Here is a 12,030-nt window from a genome sequence, read left to right as displayed (position 1 = left end):
TCAAATTCATTGGAATCCACTTAAACAAGTAATTAAATACTTTTCAAAATGAATTAGCAGAGTGCACTTTTCTTTTGTTTACAATTTGGTTGCCAAACACACTACAGCTGATCGTCAGAATTTACCAGCAAAAAATTCTCGGTCTAAAACTGGTAACTTCTGACAGAGAGAGAACCGTATTTGCTCTCTTTTTTGTCCTCTCAATAGTCAGAGAACCGAGTACGGGATCGATTTCCAGTAAAATCTGACTGATTCTGACTATTTCTGACTAGTCCGGACTCGTACGGGATCGTATTTTACAGTGTTTTACTAAAATTGATGAATAAATTACATATGTATTTATTTACATATATAATAGTCTTTAAATCATATTACTTTAAACGAGCAACTCTTGTATATATGTATGTATGTATATAAATATATATGTATGTGTATACATGAATGGGACGTTTCACATCAACCGGCCCAGAGCTCTGTCCAAAATTCTAAGCAACTAAAGTAAACATATATGTAGTAAGTCAAAATACTCGATTGCAAAGTGGTAGAATTTAAAATTCAAAATGGCTTCATTACTGTGCTAGGTAAAAGACGCTGAATTCGCAAATAAAATGTTGGGTCGTGACATATTTTAATGTTTTCCCCTCTGGAGCCAGTTTTTTTTTTGAAATTTTTTGAAATTTCAAAGATATGATAAGTTTCAAAACTTGTTTAAAAAATTCAGTGCAATTTAGAATAAAAATATGGGTACCAAATGAAGCAAAATATTATTTAGAACTTAAAAATATTAATTTTTTTCGTTCGCAAGGCCGAATTGATATTGAAAATGCCCTTTTAAACACTTTAATTTTTTTACGCGATTTATCCTTAACCTATAGTTCTTGCATAAATAAATACTGCAAATTTGCAAGGATACTCAAGAACAAAATTTGAAAAGATAATATTTTTCAATTCTACAGAATTTTATCTTTTATTTGGCATGGGTGTTATTCTATATAGCTAATCAAATCTTTGAAATTTCAAAGTCCTTTTAAAAATCCTGACGTCAGAGAAAGTAAAAACGCAGCTTTACTCTATTTGGCTCCGGGTATTGGGAGTATATATATTTTTTTAACAAAATTGACTTTTGCTCGGTGCCATCCATGGTATCTTAACATGCATTTTTTGAGCAACTTATACCACTTTCAAAATAAACATTTTCGTTATACCGCTGAATAGTAAAACTTCATAAATCTCAACATTTCAATGCATTTTTTTTTAAGTTAACAGATACCGTTAAATTCTAATTGGTGTTATCAGCATCTGGATTTTTTTTTGAAAGATGACTTATGCCACTTTCAAATAAACGCCTCACATAACGAATAAACACAATTTATTTTTATATGGCAAAAAAATTCTAAAAAATTAACGGTAATTTTTTGCCACTTAAAACTTGTACTTTATTAGACTACATTTGGAACAGTATACTCAAAAAAATTCTAACACTTCTGAGAAAAAAGTTTGAAATTTGTATGAAAATTTGTTACATTATTTTTTTTATTTAGTTTAAGTCTGTATTTTTATTGAAAATTCTTAAAAATAAATAAATAAATAAATATTAGCGGCAAACAATATCATTTTGAAATGGGGTGCTATTGATGTGGCCGATACTGTATGTGTACGATCAAATTCACACCTTTGCATGAATAACGCCACATCTCAAATATAATTTTTTTGTGTTAGGTATACAGAAATGACCGCCGCCTCTTCTTCTATGTTGTGTAAAAATATCATTGCTGTTGCTTGATTAACAATAGCTCATTAGAAGAAAGTATGTATTCGTTTTTACTATGAAAGTACATACATACATATATGTATGTAAATTCAAAACTTTAAAGCGGGTTTTCTCGAGTTTTTGGTATTTTGAGATGTGACATTGTTCATGGAAAGGGGCGATATGCACAATTAATGTATGTATTTTGATATGGATATGTATCTACATACATACATACATACGTTCATATGTACATACATTCACAAGAGAATCGCGCATATCAAACATCCAGTATGGCCCACATGTGCGGAGTTCCTCTACTATTTGTTTATCCCGGTGGCTATGTGCAACAGTTTTAAAATTTTGTTCAACCAAGACACTCGTTGGGCGCATATCGAGAGACGACCGCGGCATTTGCGTTGTAGTGATTTTAATTTTGCTTCATTTTACTTAGAATTTTATCTGCCGAAGGAATACAAAATGCACTTGAAGCGTTGGAATATAAAAAAATTAACCCTTTACGGTTGTGGATTATTGATTCTGTATATTTTAATCGCGAGTAGATATCGCAAGTATAAGATTGATGCGATGATTGGCAATAGTAAACCGGAAGAGGTCTGGGAGTATGTGGCAGATTTTAGTAAAATGCGTTCACTCAATCCGACTATGTAAGTAAAAGCTATATGTACATATATATCGCACACGATCTTCAAAAGTGACACAACTCAAAATTTGGCATTTTTGAAATTATGCACTAAAAATGTATTTATGTTACCCTTAAGCAAAAGCTGGAGAAAATTTTTGTTGCAATTTATTGAAAACACCTAAGGCATAGTCTCGCTTGCCCATACGATTAACATGTGCTACGAAATAGTTTTATTGCATTTTCTGACGAACGTGTAATTTTGAGTTGTGTCACTTTTAAAGATCGTGTGCGATATGTACATGCATAAATGTGTATTTATACATACTACATGTACATACATACATATAGATACATATATATATATCGTCGTTTAAAGAACAAAACAGTGTATCGTCATTCTGCAAAACCGCGTAACTGACACTGGTTGCCAAAAATTGGATTTGCTCACACAAACTCTTGGCTCAATCCTTATTCATTCGGTTTTGCATTTTGTTGATACGCGGTTTTGTACTTTAAACGACGATATATATATACATATATGTATATATGCATAAATACAAATTTAAAAGATCTGCAGAGCACGTCGCACACATACTATTGATGAAGGCACATTAGGGTGGTCCAAAAATGCATGTGAAAAGATAAAGCCGAAATTTTTATGCCCCCACCACCTAGGATTGTTCTACACCGAAAAAAAAAGATTTTAAATTTAAAAGATATTTAGAGGTCGCTCGATGCGCTCAAAAATTTTCATGTATTTTATACGGGAAAAACCACGTTTCGTAGAAATGGTATAAAATTCTTGAAAATCAATACTTTTGTTAAACCGCTCCTGAATTTTGCAAAGTGGAATTGTCATTTTGAGTACATTCTCTTATCGGATCTCTCTTTCTTTTTTTAATATATCGACCATCGCACAGTTCCATAAGTAACGTAACTCTTCTTCTTACCGTTTTTCTGGTAGGCTGTAGGTGTGTTTTAGGTTAGTGTATTGGTGTTTATGGTTCAGTGTGTTAGTGTTTTTTAAATAAATTGTAATATAAATGGAAGAAATTGTAATAGAAATTAAAGAAACTGTAAAAGACAAGAGCAAATGCCATAAAATAGGTGATCTCTGCAGTAGGCATTTTTTGGCAATTAGCTGATAGTGTTTTTACTTAAGAAACTGTACGATGATATCGACAATCTGATGCTGGGGAATGTACTAGCGATTTAAAAGTATTGCATATATGGTGATAGCGCCTATTTACGTGCACATGCAAATATAGAATGGCCACTTGTAGGGGGCTCGCACATATTTATCACCGGGCCCAGATTTCCTCTTGGCGGCCCTTTATGTCTGTATCCTTAGAAAAAGAATTATATGTGACCTGGTCTACGAAAAGGGAGCTTACGTGCGAAAACTAGTTTTCTGTGAAAAAGCTGTTAAAAGTAAGCAACTCGTTTCGTCAGTTTCTCATTATCTTGTTAATTGTTCTCCGCGCCGGACGTCCAGTAAGTGATGTTGTTGGTCCAGTAAGTGTTGTTGTTGGTCCAGTAAGTGTTGTTGTTGGTCGGAATATTATTATAGTTCATCGTGTAAGTTGCTAGTGTGGAACATTTAAAAAAGTAACACTCAAGAAGTGACGATTACTGTTTCTGTTGATTATCGTCTTCGCATTTCGCATGAAATGAAACATGAGTGTTGATGAGGAGTTCAGTGCCGTATACGGACAATATTTCCATGAAAAGGATGATGAAAACGATGATGAAAACTATGAAGAGAGCGATGATAATGAAGACGAAGTATGTGTATCTCAGGCAGAAGATGATACCGAACAAACTTTTGTTAAGATGGACCTGTGTGTTGTTGATGTAAAGGAGGAGGAGCTGGTAACAAAATTTCTGTCAAAAGATTGTTGTAATAATGAATGCCCATAATACGTTTTTCTAGTGTATAATCATGTCTTTATAGCTTATAATTCAATGTATTTTGTTCATTACCAATAAATTATATTTTGTCGTATTTTTACTCTTCTTTCTCTACATTTTTAGTACACTTCTAAGCAAGTTAGGATTTTCTGCTTTTCACCACGTGAAAAAGCATCTCATCTTCCATCCGAATCAACCAAAAAGTGAAAATTGATTTTTTGACACCTAAGCCCCCTTTCCGTAGACCAGGTCACATATGTGCATTTTGTTTATAATTATTTTCCATACATTAAATTGGTATTCGGGTATAATTTTCACTTCCGTTATCACAAACAATAGGAGTGTTCGCTATGCAACTGCCAGTAAGAATTAGCCAGTAACAAAATTCAGAGAATAAGGTATCTTACTCTCCCAAAGAGAGAAACTTACTGAGTTTTGCGCAAACAGGAATTAGCAAACATTTGCAAGCTTCACTGCCAGCTGGCGCCCACGGTTGCATTTCGAGCATAATAAATTTTTAAAATTATTTCAGGTGGAAACCAAAACAGGACCTATACGTATATTTCTTCCTATTTTGACTTTCTTCAACATACGCTTCAATTTCTTTGTGGAAGTCACTGTCGGATTTCCTATATCGACAGTGGTGCCGAGTGCGTTCCGATTACGAATACAGCCTTTTCAGTCGAGTACCTTTCAAATATATGGAATTAATTAAATTAATTGAATAAACGAATATTTACATACTCCTTTCATTAGTAAATCGCAACAAGATAGTTCATTTTTAAATTTAACGAACTCGTTGATTCAAATTAATGTTGACAAAATGCAACCGTGTGCCACAATCCTGCTTGCAAATTCTTACTGGCAAACATTTTCCCAGCACGAATTTGCAACTTCTCCTCCAAATGAAATGTCAAAATTGTGCTCCCTCCTTGCAAGTAACATTTGGTAACAATTGGTACCAACTTGTACAAATTTTTTGCATAGCGAACACTCCTAATAGTATAATGCATGATACAAAAATATAAAGGTTAGAAGAGCACGCCAATATGACTCCAAGTTAGGAGTCATATTAGAGTTTGAAATATGGTGCTTTCTAAGACTTAAAAAAATTAATTCTTTATAATTCTGATTATTAATACACCGTTACTTGTTACTTTTGTTCAACTCCGAATTTATGACACCAAAAGAGTCCGAAATGAGTCAGTCTGATTGACTGGTCTCGTGGTGAAATTAAAAACAGGTGAAGTAATAAAACAGCTTTCTCGCTTTGTTTGCCTAACATTCGGGTATCTTATAGAAATTGTTAACGGCAAATTTTCAAATAAGTGTCAAATCTTTCTTTTCGCTCCAATTATCACACCTGGCACAATTTTGCCATGGACTGGTCTTAGAATCATATTTATGACGAAAGAAAGACTCATTTTAGACTCATAAACTCTGAGCACTCAGAAAATTGTTTAAAGAGTTATTTTTTACTTTTTCTTTGACTGAAAAAAACAAAAGCCAAGTTTGACCAAAAAACTTTAAATTTTGACTGAAAACATATCGGTGAAAAAATAAAAATTATTTATTGCCTTTTTTAAAAAAAAGCATAATAGTACGGTCCCTGAAATATACATTTCCTTCCTAATCAACTTCAACTTAACTTATAGTTTATCTCCTGCACTTATAGTTTCCTGCAGGGTATGTGTTTAGTACAGTACGCTTAACATTTAGTATATCGTCGATGTTTTTGCAAAACCGTCTATCTTACGGCACTAAAATTTTATAGGAGAGCGAAAAAACGGGTTTTCTTTAAAGGTATTGCCTTTATAGGCTGTATTTTCTCTAGCTTTTATTTTACAAATATGTTGTTTTAATAAGATCTTTATGCATAAATCTCGATGCCTAGAATTCAGGCGGTTTTGCATAAACATAGACGATGTAGCTTAAATATAGCATTGGCACATTAAGTTAAACTTTTGGCAAATAAAATTAATTTTTAGGCAAATAAAATGAAACTCTTCTGTAATACAGTTCCTGAACAACTGTTGTTGTTGCAGCGGCTAACTGGTATGTACTTGCTTTATTTAATGTAGTTTCATGGTTAATTTTCTTTGCCTAAAGTTTAAATTTATTTGTCCAAAGTTTAGGTCTATTTGCCAAAAGTTTAACTTAATGTGTCAATGCTATACTTGCACATTGGATTTATCAAAAAAAAAATAAATATTTAACATTACATAAACCAAAGAAATATAGCCACTACTGGTCAAAATAACCTAGGATTGTTCTACAGTAATACATTGAAATAGAAGAAAATTATTATACACATACATATGTATATACATAATGCTTATATTTTTCGCCTTCTACAAAATAGCTTGGACTTCAAAATTATCGCCGACAATGGACATGCACATGAATGGCGTTACACAGTCGTATACACGGAGCGTTTATCGCACTGGCCCTATTGGTTGAATACGGCGAAAGCAGATTATATTGTTACTAAGACTATGCCAGGAGTGGAGCCCGCCATTTATGCGATCGAGTCCAATCACAAGACTTGCTTCTTCAAAGGCACCTATTGTTGTAAGTTCCGATGCACGGCGCTTATAAAAGGTGTCCCATAATTTACGCAAAATTTTCATTAAATAGAAAACACAGTTTGTTTCACAACTTGATGACTTCGTTCGTCATAACTGCCGCATTTGGGGTTTAAAGAACACATTTGTGAATGTCGAAAAACAAATGTGCGTATTTTCAGCTGGCGTCGTAATTGCTCCATATTTTTTTTTTTTTATGTAGGAAAAATTCGTATAGGCGCGTATTTTTCGGTAAACCTGGGGCAATCCTTTCCCCGAAGGGCTATTCCAGACATAAACCTATCATTCATATTTAGAAAAGCAATTGTGAAACAAACTGTGTTTTCTATTTAAGAAATTTTAATGTTGCATAAATTACACGGTGTTACAAAAAAAAAAACGCGAAATGAAACTAGCGATAATCTAATTATTGTATTGATATATGTACATTTTCGAAACATATTGGATTTTTAAAGGACGAAAAGTAGTCAAGCTGTTAATAGATAAGTGCAACATGCAAAATAACGTTAAAAAATTAAACCTCTTTTCAAGTTATACTGGGCCCTAGCTACAACCTACACTAAGTATTGTTTCGGGCGTATTTATTTCGTGATTTTTTTGTAGCACCGTGTTATAGGTACGGTGACCATCCGTTCTGTTTTTTGCAGGACCGTACTGTTTTTCGAAGGTAGGTCCTGCGTAGTTTTCCAAACCTGAAAAACCTCAAAATGTACTGCTTTTTACCAAGTGTCCTGCATTTGTCCCGCATTTTATCCGTTATTTTAAAATTATCGGACAATGGATGGATTTTTTCAAAAAAAAGTGTTTCTTGGTACTTTTCGCAGCTTTTCTTCAATATCTCATGAAAAAATCTCCCAATCAACGTAAGCGACTTACATCTCGAAGGGTATTGATGTGCCTCTTACCAAAATATATAACTTGTGGAGACTTCAATGAAAATTATTAGTGCTACAGGCGACCATTTGCATTTTGTCGTCAAAGTCGAAAAAAGTGAGATTTTCAATCAAATACGCAGTTTTATTTGATTATTTTTTTTCATTAGTTTAAAAATTCGATAAAGAAGATATATCATTACAGTAAACTTTGAGCCAAAGATAATGAAAATCGGATTAGAAATGTAGATGCTATGGAGCGCAACCTGCACAAATTATATATTTTTGTAAAGGGCACTTTGTAACTCGTCGTTTACGTCGATTCATGACGTCGATTTTTGACAAATAACTGCGAAAAGTACCAAAAAAAACAAAAAAAAGAAGGGTATTGTTTTCGTTTTGAATGACTCAAAATTTGCCTATAAAATAATCTTTTAAAGATTTTCACTTTTCGTGTAAGCTATTGTAATTATAATATGTTTTACTATAATTTGATAAATATTCATGTAAAAAAGATTAATATCGATGAAGAAAACGTGATTCATTTTTAAAGTTTAAAATGTATTAAGAATTTAGAATCATAAATACTCTTTTGATATTTTTATACTACGTAAATATATGTAGGCAAATTTTTGAAAAATTGTCCTTCATTTTGAATCCATATTTATGGTCACCGTAGTTATAGGACACATACATATGTACATATGTAGTACATACTATGTATGTATGTATCTGGACATTTGGGAAAACAACTTGAGTTGCATTCGGCTATTTTGCTTTTTAAGCACCGAACTTTTCCTCCAATTTGTGGCGCACGTCTTGATGTCACACAAAATGGATGGAACTCGGTTTTATGCCGCCTGCGAACGGCAAATGGTTTTTATGAGAAACTTTTTTAAGGTAGAAATTCAATCGGATTTTCGGCATGCCTGCCGAGCGACGATTGCTGTTAGAATTTTGTTTTTTAGAGGTTGTTTGGACTATTGATCGTATTAAGCATAGCAATAATCAGTACATTTTTACTGATAATGAAATTTTATTTGAATTACCAGTAAAATCTTAATAATTAAATCTCATTTGCATTACTACTCGAGACGAATTTAAGTAATTATTACAGGTATTTTCAAATTAACCTTCATAATTATTTTACAGTACACTCGACAAGCGAATTTAAATGCACCGCCGCCGGCAAGGACACCTATTGCAGCGAACATATACAGTATCAGTGTCCACCATTTCTGAGTGAAGCCTGTCGTCGCGAATTAGAATATCAGCGCCAAGCAGTTATGCACAATTTGACTGCAATTTTCAGTAAAAACAAATATTCCAACTAACGAATTTCAATTCATTTACGTATTCCATTTATTTCAATCACTTCGAGTTCGGCAAATATTTCAATCTAAACATTTGATTTTAATTTACACTGACTGGAGTGTAAACACATATGTAAATTTAAAATTTTAAAACTCAATAATAAAACTAATTTAATATATTTATGTATTTAGTTTCTATATGAATGTATCTAAAATTTTCAATTAAAATGTTTTCATATGTATATGTTAATACATATGTATGTACGTATATGCATATGGAGATACATGCATACATACATATGTAGCCTACACCGGCCAATGTTTTAAAACTTGTACTCAACAGTTACATATGTATGTATTGTACTGACGATGGGGTATTTCAAAATTCCATGCAATGTGTTGTCGCTACTTTGAACTAATCGTGTTCGTATCTCTTTCAATTAGATTCTAATAATTATAAAAATCTGTGTGCATTTACGATAGAATTGAATAAAGGTACATTAAAACTGTCTAAATTGTTTAAATACATGCAGGTTAATTTGATTAATGTGCATACATACATGCAGATTTATCATATACACAGCGTATCTCATCTCAGCGCATCTCATCTCAGTTTTTGAAGGACAGCTCCAGACAACGTCTTTTAAGTCGCTTAGCAATTGCGCTCCTGGTATGCTTCCTAGCACGCATTTCTTGCAGATCTACATTCGATTGAGAGGCATTTTGCGTAGCATTTTTCTGAAACCATTTGGTGAGTTTTGTCGATTGTGTTGATCTATTTTTCGGAGATCTGCGCGCTAGCGTCCCTGAAAACTGCGTTTGTACGCGTTTGCTGGGCGTACGTTCGTCCAGAGTTGTCTCCGTTGGTGTCAGTTGCGTCGAACCGATAAGATAATTAGTAATTTTATTGTGCTGTGTTAGTTGTTGGCTCCGAGCTGCACTTTGAACGGGCGATATTTCTCCATTAGAATTGATTCGCATCACACTGCCGAAAGCATCATTATTTGTAATTTCAAATATTTCCTCGTCCACCATCGGACCGCTTATTATTTGGGTGGTGGTACTGTTAATGATTTGCTTTTGCTTAGGTTGGTCCTGGTTTTGTACTTGCTGCAGTTGAGCGGCATTAGCAGTGTTTGGTAATGACGGCATCACTGGTTGACTTCGTCTCGTCGCCCTTTTTACTAGTTTGTCGTCTACTGATTTCTTCGATGACTGCTTGTTTTGTGTTTTATTAGTGGCATCTTCGGTATGGGGATCATCAAACATTTTTTCAAGAATATTCAAGCAAGATCGGCCCCGACTCAGCACGACTTTTGGTTTATTTTGTTTGCCGTTGGAATTGTGTGCGTTCTGTTGCTGCATTTGTTTGACCTCGGAGCCAAATATCTTGAAGCCTTTAAAAGACTCAACTCCATCATTTCCATCCGCGGCAGGTTGTTGTGTGCAAGTCAATCCAAGGTCTGTGCTTGCACTAAATATATCAGGTGATTTCCGGTGTATACGTTGCTGTTTAGCTAATAGTTCACCGAATGTGGGCGTTGTAGACAATTCAGCTAATCGCTCGCGGTCTGTTGTAGGACGCTTCAGTGACTTCTTTTGCTTGAGTGCCCGAGTTCTACGACTCTGTGCAGATTGTTGTGACGATAGAGAGCCATCTTCTGTTGAACTGGATAATATAACAATCTGTTGGTTTTTATTATTTGCGTCTGGCGGAGGTACAAATACTACTTCAGAATCAGTAAAACTACTTGGTGTAGGTAATATTTTAGCTTCGGAATTGCGTATGACTTTGATCGGTGTTGGTGGTCTCAAGAAAAGGTTATCTGAATGCGTGTCTGCAATTACTTTTTGGCCACATTGCATATCCTCTGTCGTATCGGAGAATGGAAGTATAGCCGAGTCTGTTACGTTTGATACTTCTTCAGAAGCAGCTATTATTTTTTGTCTTTTTGCATTAGTATATTCATCCTTTCGTACTTTTTCACCAACACCTATTTCCACCTCTTCATGAATATTTTTTCTTTTCTTACCACTGGCAGCTTTTTCCGTTTTCGTTGATTTGGAAACATCTCCTTGTTTGTCTTTGGTACCGGTGCTGCCAGAATTTTGTGCCACTCCTCTTCCCCTTTTCTTCCCTTTTCGAATACTATCTAAGGAAAGAGGCGACGTCATATATTTACTTCTTGAACTATCTGAAGACCGAGTCTGGCGCTGCATGCCTCGGGTATTCCGCGAAGTTGGTGTCTGTAAAATTTCCATTCGTGAATTCGTTTTTGCCCTATTTTTTAATTTTTGAGTACCTTTAACACTTGGCGTCGAAGAACTGAGCGATTTATTGCCACTGTTTCTTTCTTTCTTGGCAGTATTTTTTGAAGAAGCCGCAGACGCTAGGGATACTGAACGGTTCGCCTTACAGGGTGACGCAGAATATTTATCTTTAGTACGGATTATTTTATCACACCTCAGCTGTCTCAATCGCCTTGTAGGAGTTTCGCTTACATCTTGTTTGGACTTAGCGACATTTTGACTAATTTCATTACTTTCCACCTTTTCATTCGCCGCCCTTCTACCACGCTTTTTGGGAGTTTCGCTTACATCTTGTTTGGACTTAGCTACCTTTTCATTTTTAGTATCCGCCTTTTCATTATCCGTCTCCGTATCACGCTTTTTGGGTTGCTTTACTTCACACCGCTTTCTTGGAGAAAGATTTTTCTCGTTTTGAAGATTAGTGTCCTTAGATGACAACTTTTTTTTTGCTTAGAGTCTCTTTATCCGTCTTTGTTTGATCAATCATTCGCCGTCTTGTTGGTTTCAACTCTTTTCCAGTATCGGTTGCTTTTGCTTTCTTGTTACTTCCATTGTAAATGCGCTCCATACGCTTTGATTCCCGACGTTCGATTGTATTAGCTTTGGCCTCATGCGACTTGGGCCGTATATCGACTGGATCATG

General features: G+C 34.5%; 2 protein-coding genes across 3 annotated transcripts; one reads left to right on the top strand and one right to left on the bottom strand.

The window, feature by feature from the left end:
• Positions 1 to 2,116: 2,116 nt before the first annotated feature.
• On the top strand, positions 2,117 to 9,586 carry LOC118752267. The gene is made up of 3 exons (XM_036487133.1): positions 2,117 to 2,418; positions 6,670 to 6,878; positions 8,917 to 9,586. The coding sequence occupies exons 1-3, from the start codon at positions 2,231 to 2,233 to the stop codon at positions 9,096 to 9,098; spliced, it is 579 nt and encodes a 192-aa protein (XP_036343026.1). The 5' UTR covers positions 2,117 to 2,230; the 3' UTR covers positions 9,099 to 9,586.
• Positions 9,563 to 12,024, bottom strand: LOC118752266 (protein suppressor of underreplication-like). 2 transcript variants are annotated; one of them, XM_036487132.1, is made up of 2 exons: positions 11,381 to 12,024; positions 9,563 to 11,324 (listed from the first exon to the last, which is right to left on the bottom strand). In XM_036487132.1, the coding sequence occupies exon 2, from the start codon at positions 11,295 to 11,297 to the stop codon at positions 9,687 to 9,689; it is 1,611 nt and encodes a 536-aa protein (XP_036343025.1). In that variant the 5' UTR covers positions 11,298 to 11,324; positions 11,381 to 12,024; the 3' UTR covers positions 9,563 to 9,686. The 2 variants fall into 2 exon arrangements, with proteins under 2 accessions (XP_036343025.1, XP_036343024.1); XM_036487131.1 differs by having other exon boundaries at positions 9,563 to 12,024.
• Positions 12,025 to 12,030: the final 6 nt, after the last annotated feature.

Source organism: Rhagoletis pomonella, unplaced genomic scaffold, assembly GCF_013731165.1.
Source record: "Rhagoletis pomonella isolate Grant_MI unplaced genomic scaffold, Rhpom_1.0 Rhpom_scaffold_01357, whole genome shotgun sequence".
Classification (NCBI taxonomy): Eukaryota; Metazoa; Arthropoda; class Insecta; order Diptera; family Tephritidae; genus Rhagoletis; species Rhagoletis pomonella.
Note: the sequence above shows the minus strand (reverse complement) of the source record. Positions and strands in the feature narration are given on the sequence as shown.

Bases quoted from the DNA above. Each gene is read 5' to 3' on its own strand.
- LOC118752267 (XM_036487133.1), top strand. From the start codon at position 2,231: ATGCACTTGAAGCGTTGGAATATAAAAAAATTAACCCTTTACGGTTGT. The intron at 2,419-6,669 runs GTAAGTAAAAGC...TCTACAAAATAG, and splicing joins CGTTCACTCAATCCGACTAT to CTTGGACTTCAAAATTATCG. The intron at 6,879-8,916 runs GTAAGTTCCGAT...ATTATTTTACAG, and splicing joins CTTCAAAGGCACCTATTGTT to TACACTCGACAAGCGAATTT.
- LOC118752266 (XM_036487131.1), bottom strand. From the start codon at position 11,339: ATGGAAATTTTACAGACACCAACTTCGCGGAATACCCGAGGCATGCAG.